The 24,563-nt window shown below is 37.5% G+C and overlaps 1 protein-coding gene across 2 annotated transcripts in view; it reads right to left on the bottom strand.

Moving 5' to 3' along the window:
• Positions 1 to 24,563, bottom strand: part of INSC (INSC spindle orientation adaptor protein) — a 213,932-nt gene that overhangs the window by 65,990 nt on the left and 123,379 nt on the right. For both annotated transcript variants that reach the window (XM_080404757.1, XM_080404756.1), the window contains exons 9-10: positions 11,276 to 11,447; positions 8,414 to 8,592 (exon numbers count right to left, since the gene is read on the bottom strand). In XM_080404757.1, the coding sequence (XP_080260883.1) occupies positions 8,414 to 8,592; positions 11,276 to 11,447 (351 nt within the window). The remainder of the gene's footprint in view (positions 1 to 8,413; positions 8,593 to 11,275; positions 11,448 to 24,563) is intronic.

The raw sequence follows: 24,563 nt of genomic DNA, 5'->3' as shown, positions 1-24,563 counted from the left end.
TGGCTGCTTGCACAATTTTTCTGTATTCCTTGCAGGCTACCTGTACTTGATTCCACTCTCTGTAGGCTTCCTTTTTGTATTTGAGTTTGTCCAGGAGCTGTGTTCATCCATGCAGGCCTCCTAGCATTTTTGCCTGACTTCCTTTTTGTTGGGATGCACTGCTCCTGAGCTTGGAGGAGGTGATCCTTGAATATTAACTGGTTTTCCTAGGTGCCTCTTCCCTCCAGGGCTTTATCCCATGGTGCTCTATCCAGCAGATCCCTGAAGAGGTCAAAGTTTGCTGTCCTGGAGTCCAGGGTAGTGAGCTTGCTGTGTACCCTCCTCACTACCCTAACAGTCTTGAACTCCATCATTTCATGGTTGCTGCAGCCAAGGCTGCCCTTGAGCCTCACATTCTCCACCAGCCCCTCCTGGCTGGTGAGAGCAAGGCCCTGTATAACACCTCTCCTTGTTGGCTCCTCTATCACTTGGAGAAGGAAGCTATCATCAGCGCACTCCAGGAACCTCCTGGATTGCCTACGCCCTGCAACAATATGTTGTCCCTCCAACAGATATTGGGGTGGCTGAAGTACTCCATGAGAACCAGGGCTTGTGAACGTGAGGCTGCTCCTATATGTCTATAGAGGGCCTTATCCACTCAGTCTTCCTGGTCGGGCATCCTACAGCAGTCCCCACACCACTATAATGTCACCTGTTCCTGCCCTGCCTTTGATCCTGACCCATAAGCTCTTGGTCTGCTCCTTATCCATCCCCAGGAGGAGCCCCATGCACTTCAGCTGGTCATTGATGTAGAGGGTGACACCCTCTCAAATGCTTTAGTTAACAAAGAGATTTAAACCTAAAGAGCACACAAAACACAGAAGGCTTCTTTGAGAACTTTGCCTTAGTGGAAAATTTAAACTGATCTGCAAGTGTTTCTCATTATCATGAAACCAGCTACTCGGGAAGAAAGATGCAATAGGATTTGGAAAATGAAAGCACATGTTTTAGCCTGTTAAAAGTGGCAATATCTTCCACATCGGAAGGTCACTTACCTCACTTGGAGGAGGAGTAGGTGTCTACAGAGATGGAAGATGTGATGATAATATACCTTTATTGGTAATGAAGGCACACTGTTCAGTAAGCTTTTATTGACAGTCCCGACATAAATAGAAAGACACACACTCAAAATGAGAATTAGCAAGTAATTTAATTGAGTGGTAAAGTAGATCAATATAGAATCGCTAATTCTCTTACTTAATTACTCCTTTAAGGCTGATTCATCGCTAAGTAAAATTATTTTTTCTATATATTATAAGAGTATTTTGTAATTCATTCAAATAAATGACATAAAGATAAATCAGAGTCCGTCTGCAAAGTTCCAGATACCGTCTTCAGAAACAAAGGGGCATCTGACAACTAATCAGAAGCAAGATGGAGTCTTTGTTTCTGAATGTAAATTAAAAACATCTGAGCTTTATGATTCAAGATCAATCCACAGGGAGACAGCAAAAGAGTACATACAGAGGGGGTCAAGAACAGGCATTACATCAAGTCTAGGTAGAAAAATCTTTCAGGATACTATTTACTGGGAGAAAAAAGCTTTGCTAAGAAATCTCTAGAAATTTTCTCTGAGACATTGTATTGCTTAAAATAGAAAACTTAATTCTCATTGCTTCTGATAGCCACTTTTGTGGTTGGCAATTCAGTTTTCTTCCTGAAAACAAAGAAATAAATAAACCTAGATAAGCAGATCAATAGGTCTTTCTGTCACCTGATTGGAAGAGGCAAACATCCCCATAAAATAGTAATAGTGGTTAAAGACAGGACCTGCTTGCCAAGTCTAGGTCTACTCTGAGATTCCGTCAGGGAACTATAACCTTGGAATTCTGAGGCAGAGCAACAGAGACTAGAACTAAAGGAATCTTACCCTTTGGAATGAAGGATGTCTTTACTACATTTTTATTTACTTTACTTCACAGTGCTGACTAATCTAACTAGGGAATACACAGAACAACCAGATTCTCACTTTTTTGGGTTTGTTTTTTTTTTGTTGTTGTTGTGAAGCAGCTCACAGGAAATGCATTGTGCACAGGTTACATGGTGAATGGGCATGTCCTGTAAACTATGTCATATGACTCTAAAATGGTGATGGAGCTAGACCTGTCTCTTCCCTCACATCTAAGGCCACAGTTTTCTGCCTTTCAGATGAAAATCCAGTGGAAAAAAATATAATCATCCCTCAAGACTTCCTTTATGGTATTAGAAAGCTTCTTTGATTTTGAAACTGACTCAACCAACTAAAGCCACCTAAGACATCTGGTCTCCCTAGAGCTGAGCACAACTTGGCCTAAGACAATGCACAGTTGTAGGAAACAGCTTTGTTTGCCTAGCTAGTCTAATTGGAATCAGGGTTTGAGTATGTGGGAGACAATTTTTACATTTAAGAGGAGGCAGAAATTGCAAAGAACCAGCTCATCTGCCACTAAGTCAAGCAGAGTGGTCAGCAAGTAATTTCTGGCGCCTTCCTAGAAGGTAATAGTTTTCTAGTTGCAGAGGAAAAAGAAACAAGAAACTGTGATCCCTAGGAACACTATTTATGAGCTCACGTGCTCAGAACCAAGACTGAAATCACAACTTTCACCTAGGCAGGGATACTGTTTGGAAAAAAAGATCAGTGGCAAACCTCAGAGGCTGTTTAAAATCTGCTATCTCATTTCCTGAAGGACTGAAGGCAAAAAGACAACAAATGCAGCAAAATGCATACATAACAGTCTCTGACTTACACCTTTATGATTGATACAACCTGCAGCAAAGTCTCTTGTTTATAGTTTCTGCAGTAAACAGCCTGGCACCAGCCTGATTGTACTGTGAACGTGGCACGCAAGGGCAGGAAATAAAAACTGCAATGAATTGTGCTGACATAGCATGTTTCCTCTAAAGAGACTTTACACCAAGTAAGTGAAATGTCTGCCCAACTTTACAGATGATGAAACAAAAATGCAGAGAAGTTAAACCACTTCTTCAAATTCAAAGCAGGAGCAATGTTAGGAATTGATCCCAGGAACGAAAACCTCACCACACTAAGCTAGCAAAAAATAGCAAAGTTCTTCAACTGAGCTGATATTTTACTCTTCCAATTGAACCTCTTGATTTTCAAGTTGGATCACATTGTTTTATCCTGCATCAAATCTAAATGTGAAAGGCAGAATTGTAGCTAAGCAGGCATTTTGTATCAAAAAAATATTAGTGTTTAAGAGGAAGAGTCTGTGTTGGACCCCTGAGATTTAACAATCCATAACATTGATCAAATATGCCAGTCAATACTGTTACTTATATTTTTATATTGTTCAAATGTATACACAAAGACAGAGATAACCAGTTAAAAAGAAAGAAAGGACATCAGGGAAGCGATTACAGTCTTACCAGAATACTAATTGGGATATCAATGATATAATAGCATGGTTAAAATTCAGATAGTCATGTGACTTTTGGTCTAATTTTAATTTTTTCATCTGTTACTGGCAGTCTTGTTTCTTGTTTTATTACTTAAGGTTTTTCAAATAATTATATATCATCTCTTTTTTTAGCTATATTGGTTGAAAGCATGCTTTCTCAGTGTGATCTAGTCAATACTGGAAAGGATCACACAATATTAGTGTACAGTTTACCAACCACAGTTCAAAACAGAACACTGAGAGGGAAGGCAATTCTAACCACATGTCTAGTCATCATTATACTAACATCAGAGCTGGATATTAATGGAGACCTGTGCAAGAAAACTGTGCAGATACCATTTAATGACCTAGTTCTCCTTATGTAAAGGCTTTGTGTTGCATTTTTACCAACAGTGGGTAAATGTACAAAAGTGAGAACTACAGAAGGGATGTGTGAGCAAGCAGTTGAACCACCTGGGGCTGTTAAATATCACTTACAGCTGATCTTGAAAATAATTTTCAAGAATTAAGACAGGAAACTTAGGCCTACTGAAGGCAGACCACGAAGCTTTGCTCGTAACCCTGTCACTGGCTGATTATGTAACATGTCTTATGTGACTGAGTTCCAGGGTACCACATGCATTTCTTCTCTGGGAAAGACCAGCTGATAGCTCAGCAGTGGAAGGGGATTCCTCTTCTGGTCCAACCGGGAGAGGGAGCTCCCCCTTCCATACTTCTTTCGCTCCAAGAAGAGAGCTTTAAAGAGCATAAATAAGGGCTCCTCCACAACTGCTTTCCCCCTGGCCAGCATGATATTGTCTAATACTTCTTGTCAGATGTAAGGAAGACAGGCACCTAACATGGGCTGCAGTGCTCAAACTGCTTCAGGCTCCCTGTTCGTGTTAGTCCATATGGGTTTCCATACATATGGGACAGCAATTTAACAAAATGCAGTCAGGAATCCCACAGTCGGCCTGACAAGTTGTTGGAGTTGCCAGCAACAGTTGGCAAGGAATATTAAATTCCCCAGTATTCAAGAAACTCAGATTAAGAAGTAGTACTGCAGGTCCCTTTTATCCAGGCAGGAATTTTCAAAAGAAGTCTAAAAGACCTGTCAATATTCTTCTCATTAAAAGCATTTCTAAGTCTTTCACTGGGTGTTGGGCAACATTTAAAAATGAAACATTCGTTATGTTAAAGGAATATCTGTCTCTGCTCTCCTTTTGATCCTAGAGTCTCCCAGGTAAGAAAAAAAAAAGGAAAGATGGAAAAAAAAAATGGAAGAGCAGAGAAAAGAGTATGGAACCTAGAAGAAGAATAGTATTAAGGATTTCAGATCTTAAATGAGACAGAAGGTCTCAGCTTCAGAGCCTGTAGCATCTCCCTAGCACCAAGAAAACAGGAATTTAGCAGAAAAGAAGCAGCTACCATTTCCATTTTCTCCTTCCAACTTAAAAGCCCTCCTGCACCTCAAACTTTTTTGAAGCATAATTCACTGATTTTAGACCTAGAAATAACCACTTTAAAATTGATGTGTTCAATGCACATTAATTCTTTATCTGCCTGAATAACAGAAGATCAGAAGCTGTTAGACTATACCTCCACAACTTCACAGGTAAGGTGAGAATACTAGCAACACTGAAGAGACAAGTGGGAATGCAGAGAGAAAAAAAATATTATACATAAACATACTGTGCACAGGCATGCATATTTCATATTTTTCTATGTAGAGTCTAAGATGATGGTTAAAGTCAAGAAGGCCCTGAATGATAAGAGTTCTGGCTAAATCCTTTTTCTGACAGTGCTTAAACTCCATTAAGACATCTGACTGTATACATCACACTGCTGAACTTAGGCATGAACCCTTCTGAAAGGATATTTTCATACCACTTCACTTTGAAGTAAAAAATCTGCTACCCAGAAAATAAGTATCGGCAGAAAGAAAAAAAACACAGCACATCAATATCCATCTTGATCCAAAACTAGAGGCTAAAGTATCTGGAAATAATCGCTTTATCTGACAACTGTTATACAAAGTATCGTGTTATAAAACTAAGCAATCTCAATGTAATGTGGATGGTTACAGAAGCAATACATGCTTCAATAAAATGGACAATGATCATCTTGTTTATCATTAAATCCAGCACCCAGTTGCAGATATCTTACCTGACCTAATCTAACATTGCCTGGGAAATGAAAAAGAAAGGAGGTTGCTTTTCAGATGGTGAAGACAGGAAGTTTTTTATTATTTGCACACAAAAGCTTTTCAGAAGTCAAAAGACAGAATACGTTTAGACATGCTTGAGCAGGAAAATACTTTCTGTGGGCAACACAATGCATCTGACACCAACTCCTGGGCAGAACTTTATTTATTTATACCATCATGGAGGGTGATAACTAATCAGTGCTAGCTGTCCTTAGAAAGGCTGTATAGAAGGACATACTGTGACTTCAAGATGAGATAAAATGGCACAAATGAAAACAAAACTCAATGCTCCTTTCTTGCATTTCAGCCACCATTCTTCCATTTTTGGCTTACAGTGAACATGCTTCAATCTATTTTAGCAAATTACAATTTTCTTAAATCAGCCATAATGCTAAAGTAGTAATGTATTTAGAATGACTGGTAGCTTTCTATAGGATAATTGTGTTAAAGCTTTGTATAAAAAACAGGACATTTAAGTTTGAGGGGCTCTTTTATAACTTTTTATGATAGTTAGACCATATTTTGTTGTATTTGCTATGAATCATATTCTTACTTTGTTTAATTGTTTCAACATTTAGTATAGCTTAATTTAATTCATCCATTTTACTGGCCAGGATGACTTGATTATTCAGAATGGACATTAGTCCATAAAAACATATTTCACAGTAGTTGCATATTCCAAAATAAAACCTTGAATCAAAAAGTTTCCAAACCTACTCAACTTTAATCTACATGTCTTTAGGCAAATGTTTACTGCCTGGGACATGATAATATATATAATGGGAAAAGTCAGTAACTACATTATGTACCTAGAAGGAATTAAGCCAAAATGGCAATTTAGAATACCTTTATAAAATATAGTATTGTAGTGTTGCTTTCCTCTCTAGATGAGTGTTTTCCTCATTGAAACAACTAGGCACAGAGCAACTAAAAAGCAAAATATTCCATAAAACTGTCATAATAGGCAGAAACCCTCACCCCAATATAACACAGAAAGAACTACACTTTTGAAAGGTAAGCGATCCACTCAAACACATACTTGTTCAGGAATTTAAAGGAAGGCTTCTCTTAAGGCTGTTGCATTACCAAAACTGCTTGACAAGCAACAATGACAGTTCTTAAAGACAAGATGAGCAGTACTCAGATTCCACATGAACATCAGGTGCACAGTAACAGAAGAACATAAGGTAGGATTTTATAATCATCTTTGCTGAAGAAATAACAAGGAAATTTACTCAGCTCATACACTTACCATAGCAAACTACAGAAAACATAACACCTTCCTAATCTAGTTTATCATTCCAAGAAGGAATGTAAGTGGTTATTGGGGATGAAATCTCCTGAATTCTTGGAAGGAAGCCATTCAGTTCTCTGTTCCTCTAGCTAATGAGATGTCCTGCAAGCTGCAAAAGGCCTGGAACTAGTCTGTTACGTAACTAAGTAATTTTTGCCTTCCTCATACAAAGAAGGGGCTTGCTATGCTACCCACAGTGTGAACTACAAACTCACAGCTGACAGTAGAATTAAGATCAGGGCATAAATAAATAAGGAAATCAAAACTATGAGAGTGCATAGGAAAAATGAAAAAAAAGAACATGAAGAATTGTTCATATGCAATAATAGTATACAGCTATGTCAAACACCACAGCTAATGTCCTTGACTTTGCCCAGAGAGCAATATAGTAATCATGGCTTAACTCCATCTTTTCATAAACAATTCTGAGCTGTTAAAACTACTGAGTGCTATTCATATAATTTAATGCAACCCTAGTAACCTCTCCAGAACACCAATAAGCAGTTTCTAAGGTCACTTGTGCCTTGATTTCCATGGCATGGCTTCTGTTGAAGGGTACACAGAGTTTTGTGTGGCAGTGCAGATCCCAAGTCTATCATAAATCATCTTTTGGCTACTTCAGAGGTGGGAAGGGGATGGATGGGCTTGTGAGGCCTGAATTATGGACTTTTAGTTATATTCACAAGGTCTCATAAGCAGAAGTAGGCTAACCAAGCTGACTAGCAACATCCATCCCCTAGTAATAACTACTGAAACCCTCAAGCCTCATACTTGTTACTCTGTCAAGGCAAAATTAATCACTGAGGTGCAAAATACGCAGTGCCTCTGCAGTACCCTATTACATGACAGTACCTGAAAGGAAAAAAAGAATTTCCTCTGACTTCATCCGTGCATTAGCACAGACCTTTAATTTTCTGTGTCTCTTTACTAAAAAAATGGTGAAAAAGAAAGGGAAATGCAAAAGTACATCAGCAGTATTTGCCAGTAAAACTTGCAAACCATCTACCATGCAGTTAGGACTTGATCCAAAGCCCACCGATGTCAATGGGCTGAGAATCAGATCCTTATTCAGCTTTTGGAGCTAATTCATCTTTGAACTGACAATTGTATATTTAGGTTGCAGTGCCCATATATATCTTATTTGCCTCAAAGCTCTATCCAGTCAAGTTCTGAATACCTCCAAAGATGGAGATCCCACAGCCTCTCTGTGCCTCTGTGTCATTGTTTGGCCATCTTCATGATGAAAAAATTTCCAGTATCTTAGAAATATAGAATTTTGCCTTCCCCACACACACACATTAAAAGCTGTCATATTTCATAACGCTCATAATAAAAAAGGAACAGAAGCAGATAAAGAGCGAGCCATATATTGAAAAAAAACAAGAACAGAAGACATGAAAGCAACTTAGTTTTGACTATGTCAAAACAGACATAGAGCTGAAACGTTGATTTTTACACAAATGTGCTCAGGCAGCATGATGCTGAGAAACTGCTCACCTGATCTCGGGAATATGGAGTATCCACTATGTGTTTGTCTGAACATGCTGCTAGAAGAATCTTCATTGCATTTAACTGGAGCAATATTTCACAAGCCATGGTATCAAAGAAAGTAATATTAGCAAGAGCTGCTGAAGCCAGCAGGAAAACTTCACCAGATGAGGCTTCTTGGCACAGTTCTAGGAATGCAGAAACTAAGTTGAATAAAAGTCATTCCCTCATTGCAAAAAAACATGGTTAGACGTTTCAAAGCAATATTTAAGCATCTGCAACTTCCATTAGTAAGTTTAGAACCTAAGATTAAGTTCACAATCATGAAGATAAAAAACCAAAATCATGTTAATTTTGTCAATTATAGAATATCATAGAATCATTTAGATTGGAAAAGATGTAAGATCATTGAGTCCAACTGTTAACCCAGGACTGCCAAGTCCACCATGAAACCATGTCCCTAAACACCACATCTACACATGTTTTAAACACCTCCAGGGATGGTGACTCAACCACCTCTCTGGGCAGCCTGTTCCAATGCTTGACCACCTTCCCAGCACACAAGTTTTTCCTAATATCCAATCTAAACCTCCCCTGGCACAACTTGAGGACATTCCCGCTGGTCCTGCTACTTGCTCTCTGGGAGAAAAGACCTGCCCCCCCTCCTTTCAGATAGTTGTAGAGAGCAATAAGATCCCCCTGAGTCTCCTCTTCTCCAGATTAAACAACCCCAGCTCCCTCAGCTGCTCCTCATAAGACTTGTGCTCCAGACCCTTCACCAGCTTCATCACCCTTCTCTGGACATGCTCCAGCACCTCTATGTCCCTCTTGAAGTGAGAGGCCCAAAAATGAACACAGGATTTGAGGTGTGGCCTCACCCCTGCTGAGTACAAGGGGACGATCACTTTGCTTGTCCTGCTGGCCACACTGTTTTTGATACAAGTCAGGATGCTGTTGGCCTTCTTGGCCACCTGGGTATATGTCACATTGTTAGGGTGCTTTATAAGTGATATGAATGTTAAGCACCTTCATTTGAACCACAACAGCAGGGAAAGATGGCAAATACCAACCTAGACACCAAGTGTTTCTAACATTCATCTAATTAATGAAATGGTCTACCTAGTATCCCATTCTACAGGGAATATTGCACTGAATGTTGTTCAACATAAAGCTTGATATCTAAATAAAATTAAATACAGGAGGCAGAAGGCCAACAGTAACTGACCCATAAAAGAATAATTCTGCTATATAACCTATTCTTTAGAACAAGATATGTATACAAGTTGCCTATCTCTAAATCTATTTCTCTATACTCAAAGATCATCCTGCATATTTTCCAGCTTCAATAAGTGCTGAAGACACAGCTACCTTTTAATTCCTTGCACACATGTATTTTAACTAAGATCTGAATCACCTGGTAATTGGATTTCAGAATGATTTAAAAATTAAACATATTACAGTAATTCAATTACTGAGTTATAAATATTACAAGGAAACTGGTGTATGATTACTGAAATGGCTTTTCCATAGTTATACATGTTCTATTTTTAATGCTCACATTTCTTGGGCAGAGTATATACTAGTAAAATTCCTGTCCAACCTAAACAGTGACAACTGAGGAAATATTCCACCCGCTAATATCTGCTGGATAGGCTGTTCAGATTGTACCTTGATTGTGGTACAGTGTAATAACCTGAAAATCATCTTAAATAAGTCAGGTCAGATGCCTCTAGCAGTCTAGCTACAGCAGAACCAAGCTCAGCACAGGTTAATTCCACCCACTGGATTCAGGGCAGGTTCAGGGTAGAACCTTCACCATCTCTTGCAAAACAGTCTGGTCATCAGGAATACATTGTATCCTTGATTTCTGCAGCACTAGTTCTGTTTGGGCATATCAAAAAATGCTTAAATACTTCTCAAATAACTTCCACCCACTGCATATTCCTCAAGCACTAGGACTACTGTACTCTCTTCTGTTTTTTGTTTTGTTTACAGAACAAATAAAAAAAAAACCCAAACCACAAAACAAACAAACAAACAAACACAAATCACCCAAAAAAACCCCAGAAACATGCATGGAAATTGAAGTACTCTAGTTTAACTGTAAACATTGGGCTCAGTAGAGAAACATCTAGATGTATTGATCTGTTATACCTAAGAAATCAAACTAAATGACCCAAACTGTACTTTCTGACATGAAGCTTTGGGAAACTGAATTTCCAGATCAGAGAGAGGAAAAGCATGATTGACTGAAAGCTTCTGGTATTTGAGAAGGATGGAGCATGGTGCCAGAAATAAGATATTCCTCTCTTTACAAAGTAATAAGAAATCTTATTTTTCTGAAATGTCCACACTGAGCTAGGTTAAGGAAAAGCTTGCTGTTACCTTTTCCTCATTTCACCCTGGATCAGAGGCCTAGGCAGGAAAGACAGATCTTTTATTTTCTTGTAACAATGCCCATAGATCATACTATACTGTACTTTTCCTCTGAAGTATCATACAAATGTAGATGCAGTGGTGAGTTTGAGTTCTAGCAAGTTTAGAAAATAAAACAGGCATAAAGGTTAGCAACTATTAAAAACTGCTCTTTTACAAACATCAGACAAGTGCTGAGTCTTTCCTGTGGTTCTTATGGGAAAATTTCACACAGATACTATTCTGACAAATGTACATAAATTCTATTCAAATATGGACTGGAGTAAAAAATATTATGTAATTGCAGAATGCTCTGATTCAGAATTAAAAATGACTGAGTTTTTTATCTGTTAAGGAAAGAATGGCAAACATTATTTAGGGAATATTTCTAATGAGAGTCCTCCCCCAACCTGTTACTTTAACTGGAAAGACTAAGAAGTCCCATAAAGAACTTACTGACAAGTGCTGTTACAATTTCTTCCATATTTTCCAGAAAGCTGCTAAGATGCTGAGTGAACGTGAGATGTGGAGACGTGATCTGTGCAATTACTGCCGCTGCTTCTGCATGAGTAGCTTCAGAATGGCTGTTATCAGTAAGAATGTCAGCCAGGCACAGTATCCCATCAACCTATGGAAAAACAACAGGTATAGGTTGGAAATACTCCAGGAAATACTTTTGCAGTCAAAGATGGGTTTGCATTTACAGTTCTCTTTTCTTGGCTGTGGCTAAACTACTGATTTTATTTTCAAAAATTACTTAAACTGGTGGCATTTATGACATAAGAAGTTTCAGTTTAGCAGATACAAATAAGTTCAGCACAGAAGCTTGCTGACCAGCAAAAAGTCTCTCATTTCCTTCTCCCTTAATGTTTCTGCTGAATTTATTTTTGTCAAACAAACAAGTCTTTTCTGACAGACACTCAAGTTAAATATTAGTCCAAAAATAAGCTCTGATAAGCAAATGCTAACTGCTACTATGCCAGTCTCATAAGCTCCTGTCTGAGTGTGTCCCGCTGGGAGACTTGAGCCTGAGTATGCAGTCAGTTCTTCACAGACCTTTTTTTGCTTCTTTTTTCTGAACTTGTCACAAAGCCAATTCAGGATCAAAAAATAAGGATCTCCTTAATAAGGAGAGACCCTGGCCAAATTGCACCTGATGAGTTTGCACAGCTCTCATATTAAAGCTAGGTTAATATATCACTTCCTTACTTGGAAGAAAAACAGAAAAATTAGTAAAACGTACATAGCTTTATGCTTTTAGAGCGTTTGAAGTGTTCTAAAATCATTCCTTACACAGTTTAGGCAGATACATCATGTGTATGCACACCTTGCCCTGGATTACAGGAGACCCATTGACACAATGAAAGACTGCAACAGAGCGTAGCCACTGGGTTAGCTTAAACTGCCAAAATGATCATCTGTAAACAACCAAACCCAGCAAAGGAAGATTCTCTGTAGACAAGGACATAACCTGTGAACTTTCAAATTAACAAGACTATGTTTCTCCCCCTGTTTAAGCTAACCCTCAATAACTCATCACATTGTCAAGCAGATAGGTAGATGTGCTTAGAGGGCACCAAGCATGAAGATTTATGTAATCAATTATGGACATGTTTATGTCAAATTCACATAAATTCACTAATTAAAATCTTTACATGAATAAAACTAATGTAACTACAGGGACAGATTACAAATGACCAGAGCTTTTAGAAACTTCATTGAATAACTGTTTTAAAAACTGGCCTTTATTTATTTATTTGAAGTTCCAAAACAGTGTGGGGTCAATTGCCTTGTATGTTTGGACACTATATAGATCCAAAGAAGCGTTATGAAGGCTTAGAACTGAAATACACTTTAACAGTCAAACAAAAAAACAACCCACATTTCTGTTGTGCACTCACCAAGACTCTTTCTTAGGTCTGTTGTTCAGACCACATTCTCTCTCTATTCAAAGCTTCCTCAGAACATGCATATTAAGGACTATCCATTATCTCCAGAAAGGGTATTTAGCAGATCTCATAGTCACGTTTTTGTTATTTATTAATACAGAATGTTGAGTTATCTTAACTACTTATCCTGCAATGGGCATGAATTAGATTATTTTATAAGCACTGACAGTTACTGTATTTTACAAGAAAAGCTCTCAGATTGATGGGAGCAAAAATTACCCTCTGGAAGATCATTCATTGGGATGCACTTTTTAATAGGCAATAGACTATATCATTGGAACTCTAATAACATAGATAAATACAAAAGAAATTATATCTCTATTTTTCCTCATATTATAAATGGGATTTAGTATAGAAGCTCAAGTACTGGCAAGAAGAGGAAGAATAAATTTTCAACATTAAACTTTTTCTTGACAAGCTTTCAACATTAATCTACCTATAGCAAAATATTTCCTCCTAGTTATGGCAGAATTCTACAGCTTGAAACAGCAGATTCACATAATTCACTTGGCTTCAAGGTATATTAATAGATCTCAGTGTCAAGAATTAATATATATCCTCACAAGATGATTTAGTAGCCAAAGTGTGTTAGACACTATATGCAAAAAACCCCAACTTTGTCACCTTGAAACCTCCCCAGATCACACCTTGTCTGGGGTCCAAAGGATGCTAATAACAACAGTCAGTATAAAAAGTTAAATATATTCCAATGCATTCAAAAAATACTTCACCAGAAACTTCTTGTAAGACCTTGTAACAGGATACAGCACTCTTCAGCTCTAAATTTACAGGTTAAAATTCACTTGGCCAACTCTTTTTCAATGACCTCAACAAAATTACTTTAGAGTAGTTTTATACTATTTCAGAACAAGTAATGGCTTATGAAAGACAGGTACAAGCTCATGGTTAGATTTTTCTATCACCACTGATTGTTTCTATCTACACCACAAAAAACAAGCTTTTAACAATACAGGGATGTACTCAACTTTCAAATTACATATTTGATTTTTTTTATTTGCTAAATGATTGTTTTTTTAAAAAATTGAGATTTGCTGAATCAGAAATGAAAGTGGATATGTTTTTATTCAGCATAAAAATAAAATATGTATTTGGGATCCATGAAAGTCAGCACTAGTTATTCTCCTTCCTATGCAGAATCATGTAAAACACTAACAAATTCAGCCTAAACTTTGCTCTATACGGTTTTGTCTTCCATCGGAAATATAGAAAAGAAAATAAAATAATTCTACTTCAGCAGGCAACCCCACTTATAAGTGTCTAGCAATAAATTTTAAAATGACAGGGGAACAATCTAATAAAAGCACTTTAACATCCAAAAAGAAATTGCTGCTCAAAGCATTTTTATAATTAGCTTTCACACTGAAAGGAACTTTGGATGGCTGCCCTGTTTTCTGTTTAATTTTGGTGAAGTAATCAGCTAAATGTCAAATCTGTTCATCACCTTGGCAATACAAAAGAACCAGTTAGCCAGATAAAGCAAACAAATGAATTCCATGAATGCAACAAGATGCTGTGGAGACCCTGCATTTGAGGAATGGTGTTCAGTAAATGCTTGATCACTAATATTTCAGTATTGATAACTGGAAAAATGCCAGGAACATCTTTATGAGCATAGCCCTGTTATAGAAACTTAATCTAAGTGACAAAATAAATGCGTGACTGCTTTACTGCATAGATCAAGTCTTCTGAAAGGAAGTAATTTTTTTTCCCCTGCAACAGGAATAATGAGTTCTGGGGCAGGCATCCTTCTTTCTTCAGTATACCTGTTCTTCCTCCTAAAAATACTAAATAAAACTAAGCATCTGTTAAAGATACCAACACAGAACTTGGGATAAATTGCATTAATGACTTCATGATTTGAAACAATCTTAACTCTCCACTTTTCACAAGGAGGTTCAAGGCAGGTTTTCCATGCTGCTCCAGGAACCAAGACTCATTGCACTCTTTTTAATAATGTCTGTTTTCATTTGAATAAAATGCTGCTGAAGGACTTTTCTCAAACTATGACTTTCTCTAATATTCCTGTTTGCCCGCTCTAACATTCAGATGATCTCTATATACTGGTAAACTTGCTCAAAGGGTTTTTTTGCCTTCTCTAAACTGATCCTCCAAATCACCTTGCTGGGATTGGAAAGCCTTACAGGCTATCATCTGATTTCCCACTGTCAAATCCATGAATAAAATTATCACCCACAACTAGGTGCTTCTGGTAAGCAGCACCAGCAGGTTCCAAAGCAGTTTTAAAGGAAAAATGGAGGAAGGGAGATTTTGAGATCCAGATGTAAGGCAGCGAATGTGGAAACAAAATCACAAAGGGGATCACATCTTAAAAATTGTCTCCACCTTCCAGAAGAGTAGAGAAGAATTTCAAAAGCAGAGGCTGCATCAAACAGTCAAGAACTAACAGATCAGAGTTGTGTTTGTTTTACCCTTTCACATATGCTGTGTACTAGCACCTCCAACTTGAAGCTGCGACAGGTCAACTATATAGGTGAAGACATGAACATTAGCAGACTAAATAGAAAACGCATAGCTGGATAAAACCCCAAACATATTAAAATTTATGGGATGAGGAAGAGGGAGACAAAGGAAGGAAGGAGGGAGGGAGGGAAGGAGGGTGGAAAAATTATCATATTCAGAAAATCTTTGAATCCCCTGCTCAGCATACTTTGAACACAATCTGCTTCACTCCCCAGACCACTGCTTGGACCATGAGGTCACTTCACTATTCTGCAGCTCCATTGAAAATGTCATCCAGCAGAATCCATATACTGTCACTTTGATGGCTTGTTATTCATGAAATGGATTCCTGACCATCAAGGCTGAGATATATCCTATGTCAAACTTCTTTAACTTATTCTACACCTGTAGAAGGCCTGTAAGTCTTGTTTAATTTCAACATTGAAATAAAGGAAGGGAAAAGGACAAAAGTACTCTACCTTGCACAAAATTATCTTTCATATTAGAATAGTTGCCCTGCCAAGTGCTCTGCAGATAGAAACTGCCTTAGCTCCACTAACTGAGAACTGTGCTGATTTATACCAGATGAAGATCTGGTCAGCTATTTTTAAAGTGAGATGATATATTAATAGAGTGATGCCATTAAACTTTCCACAAATACTATTCCAAGCAGAGCTACTGCAGCAGTTCCATGGCAGCAGCAGTGACCAGTGAACAAAACTGCAATGACTTTTATAACTACTGCTGTACAACAGTGGCTATGGGACCTAATTTATAAGCCATATTGCATACTCTACAGAACGGTGGAGCTCATAAAGGTTGAATGGTTCCCAACTCAGTAGCTTTAAAACTGCTGGCAGTAACCTTAGCTTTGTATCTAAATTGGCTGTGCATGGGTGCTTTGGTTCATTGCAACTTCAACTAAATCTTCCCTTTTAAACTTCCCTCCTTCAGAATGTGGTCAAGCTAATGAAGAGGTATTTGTTGTAGGTCTCTCTCTCAAAAAAAAAAAAAAAAAAAAAAAAAAAGGAGACAGTTGGAGCTGGCTGAATCAGCTTGAAGGATGCATTAAAAGTGGCAATGCCTAAGCAGCAGCCTTGCAGCCATGCTGCAGGAAGAAACAAACTGCAGAGCAAGATGAAATAACAAGTTTCTTATTCTAGGCTGACTAGGAGTTTAAGGATAAATAGCATGTAAACCTTTTCTCCCTACGAAACCTAGGGAAAGCTGTCAAGCAGTTACCTCACAGTGTCAGTTCTTTGGCACTCGGAGATGCTCTAAGCTTGTTGCCGATATAAAGTACAACTGTCTGTCAAAGAGGTAATAGAGAATAAGCCATTTTACAGAAAGAATGGACAAAACCTGATACAATAAGATCAACATCCAGACCTCTCTTGTCTTCGTTTCAAGGATAAGGGAATAGCTGGCTTTGAACACCCTCAATTTTGAGGACTGATATGAAGGGTAAGACAGTCTTTAAAAGTATTATTTCTGTAGTTGACAATAGAAACCAGGAACTGTAATGCTAATAGTCTAGAAGCTCACATATTCCTGCTCCCATAAATCACAGCTTACATTGCTTCAAACTATCCAGAAATGTAAGTGAACCACCCAAGGTTCGTTCAGTTTTCCTGATCTCCTCCTCACATGCACCCAATTCTACGTGGTAGCTGCAGAGTGGCTACAAAGGGCAGAAGGAGAAGAGATTTGCAAAGGAATTCACCTGCAGTACTCAACCACTGTTGGTGTTTATAGAATTGGGATGCATTGATAAACCAGAAGGAAAACTACTGAGTACAAATGAGTATGGTGGCTTGGGAAGAAAAAGGCATTTGCAATGGCCTTTGTACGCAGCATTGGTTACTTTCTCTTCTTCCTATTCTGTCACAGTTAAAAGACAATCACAATAATGAATATGTTACCTGTAATTTCAGGGGCATATAAGAATAGGGGAGAAGTATTTGTGTTTACCTGTAATTTCAGGGGCATATAAGAATAGGGGAGAAGTATTTGTGTTCACATATGATAAATTTAGATATTAACTTCTTCATGTTATGTGACACATGACAGAAGCCAACGGTTTTTCAGATTTTTTTGCCCTACATTTTGGAGGGCTGAGTATACTGGCTTGTTTTTAATTTGCAGGAATCTATTCCTATTTGTAGGATTTTCTTGATATCTGCATTACAAATTCCATAAAGTATATGCTTGTTTCTTTTAAATAATGGATAAGGTTTTATATATTATAGTTTGGGGTCTGAATTTCATTAAAATAAAGCCACACAGACACAAAACAGACTCAGCAACAAGATGAGAGGAACTGTCATGTTGTATAAGAATGCTGAACAAGGTACTGCGACCTGAGGTCTGAATTAGGGAAAGACCATACATTAGTAGTTTCCACATAGCCCTCATTTTTATTTACCCTGGGGGATCATAGTCTGAGAAAAAGAAAAAAAAAAACATACACCTTAACTATTTCTATAAACAAACAGGGGCTCCAGGGTTATGCATAGCAGGGCACTCCAGAAAATGAGCTCTGCTCACTGGAAAAAAACATGCTCCAATCATCTAGTTTTAAATAAATAATGTCATAGACACTTCATTGCATGAGGGCATATTCTCAAACACCTGGTGCCTGGCATTTAAAAACAAGAACACTCTTTCAACATGTTTGATTACTTTATGTCATTTAGGTTTTGGAGTGACACCATGGATTTTACTTTCAAGAAGTGTCTGTTAGTGTACCTCTTCATAAGAAAAAAAATAATCCATGGACACCACATTTTTAGAGGACCCTCTTCATCTATTACAATAATGAGAAAGTGCCTCTATCCAAAAAGAGCAGCATGGAGGTCACAGCCAATCAGTCATTACCAGCTAATCTAACTCTTCATAGTGTCTTACTTCTCTCTGGAAAAGTATCTGATAATCCTTATGCTAGAATTCTCGATCTGTTTAAGTCAATTCTTTCAAACCTTAACATGTTTATGCTAAATAGTTAATACAAAAGCTTATTATTATTATTATTATTATTACTGTAATTTCACATACAACTTCCTCTTCTCATCAGAGTAAAATTCTTGAACAGGTCACTGTATCACAAAGTTAGAAACAAACATGACTCTACCCTATGCTCAAAATACAACAATGAAAACACCACAGCAGAAAGCAGAGTTACATTAGAAAGGCAGAGAGAGTAAATAAGCAATCGAGATAGCACAGGATGTGGCTTTTTTAACTGTTACTTTAAATATGAGATTCTGCAAAAGGCATTCAAAAACAGAACAATTTTCCTGCAAATATTTTTCATTTCAATGTTGTCAGTAGGTTTAGCCTGAAAAATACAGTCTCTTAAATGCCAGGCCTCTACAGTATTTGAACCATATGTACACCAATTAAATGCACCATAACAGTAGGACATTTATCTAATAGAATGCATTAAATATATACAGCAGCTTGTTCAGAAAAATGTTTTTATGTCTAAATTCATATAATTGCCACAACTGACTCAGTGCTTCACCTATATTGTTCTTTCTAAAACTTTTTGTTGCTTTTAAGAAAAGCACTATGAGGCACCAAGCTTTAATATAATTGTTTGCTAAATTCATTACTTCACAATGGCTGTTAAATTATTTTAATAAATTAATTTAAATAAATTAGCTCAAGAACCAACCTTGTACATGCCAGATTTTTATTGGCAGAGAATTTTTACAAGCAAGTTGTACAGCTTTATGATGGCCATTTATAATGAAAACACTCACAGCACTTTAGCTATAAAACTTTTAGTGAGCAACTCAATAAGAGTCCATTCGTGTTGTAATAACAACAGAGGAAATTGCTACCCTTTTTCAAACAAGAATTCAAAAAAGTAGCAGTTTTCATCTGATGAAAATTGATGGAACTCTACTGGCTGCAGTGGATTCAAGCTATTTGGTCCTAAGATTCCTCATCTGACAGTTAGGAAAATCTCCTTGGGTCTCCTACAAACATTGATCTATTTCTATGACTGCAGTGGCAACAAAATAATTTCAGAATTGCTTTAAGCATAAGAAATTCAAGTTTAAGATCAGCTGTTTGCATGGAACCTTTATGAGCAGTCAGAGGTCTAATATGAGCCATCAGGTAGATGACCTTAGAGAAAAACCTCTTTTTCTCTCCATTAACACCTCCCAGTACTGCTCTTTGGTCAAATAGGGTTGCTATATTGATTCTATGTTAGAAGAAAGAAGGACAATGCTAAAAGGCTGTGAAAATGGAGTAGTTTTACAAGCTGATTTTTTATTTTTCTTCTACTCAATATTGTTTGCTGCCTTACTAGGTCTTGACATAAATAAGCATCCTTTATTGAGGATAACAAATATACATATTTAAAATTAAGCAAGTGTTTGAATGCTTCATTGAAGGAAGAAAAAAACCACAAATCTCGTTATACTTTCAATAGAGATTATTTTTTCAGCACGCAAAGATAGCCAAAACATAGCACTTTGATACAAGGGCAGTTCCAATTTGCATTCAAAAATCGTATTTGCAAGTCAGGCTTATTTTCATAAACTGATCTCACATCAGAAAACCATGTTAGAATTCACTGAAATTGTATTTACCTAATGAGCAGATTCCACCTTCAATAGCCCAGGATCTTCTCTGGTTATTTTAGAGGGAAAAATGTGTAAGCATTATGTTCTGTCAAAGATAAAACCCAAACTTGCCATATTTTAGCTAAGAAGCTGCATAGATCTGGGGAAATAAGCATGTTGTTGAAGGAAGTCCCAAATACTGTTCTGATTGAGTCATTCAGTCACCGCCTGTTTTTCTAATAGCATCCCTAATCTATGAGCCAGTTTGTTCACTCAGAATAATAATCACAAGAGATGTTATGACAGAAGGAACCTAACAACTATCAGGTACTAAATATTAGAATTCCCCAATAATACCCATTTCACTTCACATAAGCAGTAAAAACTCTCATTCCATATTCCAAACCAACCTAATCTGCCACATCTGTAAAGCCCAAGTCTGGGCTAGAAATTTCACATGATCAGGCTTTATTCTGCCACCTGCCAATCTGTAAATAACACAGCAGCCATTGCAGCTCTCCACAGAGATGTACAGGGCTTCTCTGGGCTCCAGGAGAGGCTCCCAAGATTAGGACCTATTCCATTCTCTTTCAGGGGAAAGCAGAGATAACATCATGGGACAGCTAGAAAAAAACTAAGTATGACCACTAGAAAACAGGGGTATAAACATGTCACACTGAAATCATAACTACTGAACCCTTGCAGCCAATAACATAATTTTAGATCAAAGTTTACCAAACTTTTAGAAAGAATTCAAATTCTGTTAAAGATCAAAGAGTCTGGGAGAAAGAAAATGCTGTTTTGAAGGACAATGCCTTGCTAGACACTAGAATTAAATAGTGTTCTCTCCTGAACCCTGACCACAGTGCCCTCTCCCTTTCCAACAGCACTAACAGAATAAATGTAATCTGCTTGGAAATCTAATTTAAAGTAATTCAGATTGTAAATAAAATATTAAAATGGAACTATTTTTACAATATTTCAGCTCTACAGCTGACACAGAACAAAAGGAAGAAATAACTGAATATGTTTCTATTTATATTAGGGTTGGGTGCTCTTTCAGCCACCTCCCACAGTACAGCTGTGTCTAGCTTCATTGGGCTGCAGGTAGAGCCCTGGTCACATTCTTCTCACCCTTGGGAAACTTGCAATAAGACTGAGCTAGCGCTGTAAGCAATGATAGAGACTGGTAGCAAAAAGCCAGTTCAAAGTCTCTGTTACATCTCTCCCACTAAATTTAGTGTATTTTTTAAATTTACTTTGACCTACATCTGATGAAGAAGGTAAGCCATACAAAACCAGACTCAGTAAAAATGTATTATGTCACATGCAAAGCCAACAAGGATCCTGGGCGGAAAAAGAATAATCAGTGCACATAATTCCTAAAAATAATCCATACATTCTATTCTTGCTTATCACTAGATAATAGCCTCCAAACAAAAAGTTCAGGCCAATATCTCTTACACATTTTCTTTTGCTCTCTACATGTATCTTGGAAGAAGAGGTGTCCTAGTAAAGATCAAAACTTCATCTTGAACTGAGTCTCTGGTGTGCTAAGAACCACTGTTCTTACCACTTCCCATGAACAAAGAGCATGCTACAGGCTTAGTTTCACACAAGATGTGTGAAATGTGCCTTGCAATTCAGACACATTAATCATATGACATACAGAAGTCTTACTGTTCCCCGGTGAAGTCCTTCCACAAGATCAAGACCTAGCTGATCTAAGAACTGTTCCACATCCCATACTGTCCCATATTTCACTATAGGTCTTTACAGTTACAAGTACTCTCAGACTGCCTAGACACCTAGATGTTCTGCTCACAGTGCCTGCTCTACAGCTCTGATGTGTCTTCACAGTCCCAAAAGAACTAGGTTACCATTCATATGTACATGATATTGCCCTTGAATACACGTTTAAAATTAGTTTCCACCTTGCTTTTCTTTCCAGGCACTGTTACATCATTCTTGGAAGTTACAGTGACTGGCTGACAATTTTAGAGAACAAATGTTACATTTGACATTCAGATCTCAAAGAGAACATAAATGTTTAGAACAGCATTCAGACTTCAGCAGAGCCATGTAGAGGGTTTTTTTAAGTCTTTTTCTAAAACACTTTTTAAACTGCTTTGTAAAGTATTTTTTATCATGCATCAAGGAATTTTAGCAACACATTTGCTTCTATTTAACTGTTGATTTCCACTCAGATCTTCTCAGGTCCAAAAACCTGTTCACCATGAATTCAGTAGATTCATTAGTCACATCACTTAAGCTAAGGTAGTTTTACAGCAAAGTGGATCCAAACTACCTTATAGATGGTCCTTGCCACAGCAGAATGTTATGGCTTCCCAACTCATGCACAAAGCCTGCAGGGTGTCTCTTTGTCATCTCCATTGCTAGCCAATATGGACTAGTTGCCCAGCTGCACCAGAGATATTGGCTAGGCTTTTATTTGCCTGTGGATTATATCCTTGGTTGTCTTACTGAAAAGCACCATTAACCAGATGTAAAATACAGAAGTCATTACAAACCAAGATGAATGGCCAAGGTAAATACAAGGCAGTACCTACTCCAAAGCCTGAAGGATTTTAAAGGAAAGTGCAATCCTGTTTCTGTTCTGAACAGCTGGCACAAACCATGCTGCTTAAAAAAAAGGGGGTGCGTGTAAAGCCATATCAGTCATCTTTCAATGAGCTTGAACAACTGATCTTTCTTAATTCAATTGTAAATCTTAATCCATGTTACTTAAGAGGTCTTTGTTATATCCCTTCCTATCTCTCCCTATTATTTTTCCTGCAACTCTGAAATACCATTTATTGGTATAGGCTTACCCTGACTGGCTTCCTTTTAGTATTAGAAGTCAGCACTCATAGCTTTCTTTAAAAACCTAAGGGGGAAAAGGAAAGAAAAAAGCCAGTGTCATCTCTACTCAAAATTACTTCCTTTTCCATTACCAATTTCAGCAATTGCCATACTTTGTGTCTTTTCTTTTTTTTTTTCTGTGAGAAAAATCAATTGTAATTACATGAGTACATCCCAATTACCTGTCTTTTTTCAGGATGAAAGTCTTCATCTGATTAATTCAACTTCTATGTCCTAATGCCTTCTCCAGTGCCCTAGGTCCTAGGTGCCTTACCTTCTTCATACATTTTGTAGCAAGTTCTTCATTTTGACTAGTTCATACAAGACAGAAATCATTCTAGCAAAGAAGTGGCAAAAATTAGATGCAAGTGTGGGGTTTTATGTTCTAAGAACCTTGAGGGGAAGATGAACCAAACGGGAACAGCACACAATTTTTACTCAAAGTAACATCAACATCGCTTGCAATAAAACTTACACGGCAAAGCCAGTATAGTAAGGGTGCAGGGTTTGCTTCTCAACATAATTTGACATAACAGCACAGAAGTGCCATGTGCTGGGGAATTCAAAACTGCCAGTTCCCTGAGGCACAAGTCTTCAATACTCCTCTGAATAAGGGTAAAAGCAATTTTTAAACAGCCTTTAAACACATGCAGTAAATTTCTCTAACAGGAACAGGAAGTCAGGAGACATATGGCTTCACCCATGAGTATTTCCTGGGTGAGATCCTGTGACTTGTAACCCAGTTCTTCTTTCAGGATACAGCATGAGATGGGAGCAATCTTTAGTGAGTAACAGAAAAGGTGTCTTATGCCTTTTAATAATTTTGCTCAGAACAAATCTAGTATCTAGTTAAAAAATAAATAGCAAACCTATTCTAACAGATCTGATTCAGCTTCTCTTTCATTATAGTTCCTTCCTCAACATAGACAGTAATACATCATATTTGGATCAGCCATGAAGTTCACATCATACATTTAAGGCAGCTTCTTACTCTTGAGTGATTTAATTTTGCTCTCACACCCTGTGCTATAAAACGAAGATAAAAATCTACTTACCTACCACCACATAATGGTTGGATAAATGCCATTGTAATGATGCTACCTATTATCATTAAAATAAGCAGTCATTTATCCAGAAATTATGAGAGTGTATCTTATACTGAATAGTAACCTAATCAACAGAAAATCCTGGTGGTGACTTAATGGGATCACTTCCAAAATATAGTACTGCAACAGTGACAAAGCATGCACTTAATAAGCAGCCTCTTCTGCCTAAGGACTTTTGCACCTATGAAAACAATTCCAAAATGTATAAGTAAACAAACTGGTCCAACTTGTCATTCTCCCAGTTACCTGATCATCTTTCCTGCATCCAGCCTCTCCTTGCAGGTCTAAAATAATTCTGGCATGGCCAAAATTCAAAGGATTCAGTGCTTTCAATGAAATGTTAAAATAATGGAAAAAAAAGGGGGCAGAGGGTACTAAATTAGTTAAAGATGAAAATTTTCTAGGAACTCAGATCATCATCCTCATTAATGACACTTTTCTGATATTATCAGACACTTGAATAGGCATGCAACCTCAAGCTGAAATCTGAGCTCAACAGCACTAGGTAGGCAGGAACATTATCAGGAACAGTATTCATTCAGTTCTCTTTGACACTACAAGTCAGTTACTTCTAAATCCCTTTCACCACTACTATTTGCAATATATGACTCCTGAAAAAAACAATAAACAGAAGATGAGACACACAGCCTCATTCCCTACAGAAGTGTATAGACCAGCCTCATAGTAAATCATGTATTCTTTAGAGAAATCTGCTATTCCACGCACGCTGTAACATGACAAGGACCCCATTTTTGAGGGGTTTGATCTG

The sequence above is a fragment of the Falco punctatus genome, assembly GCF_963210335.1.
Source record: "Falco punctatus genome assembly, chromosome: 10".
Taxonomy (NCBI): domain Eukaryota; kingdom Metazoa; phylum Chordata; class Aves; order Falconiformes; family Falconidae; genus Falco; species Falco punctatus.
Note: the sequence above shows the minus strand (reverse complement) of the source record. Positions and strands in the feature narration are given on the sequence as shown.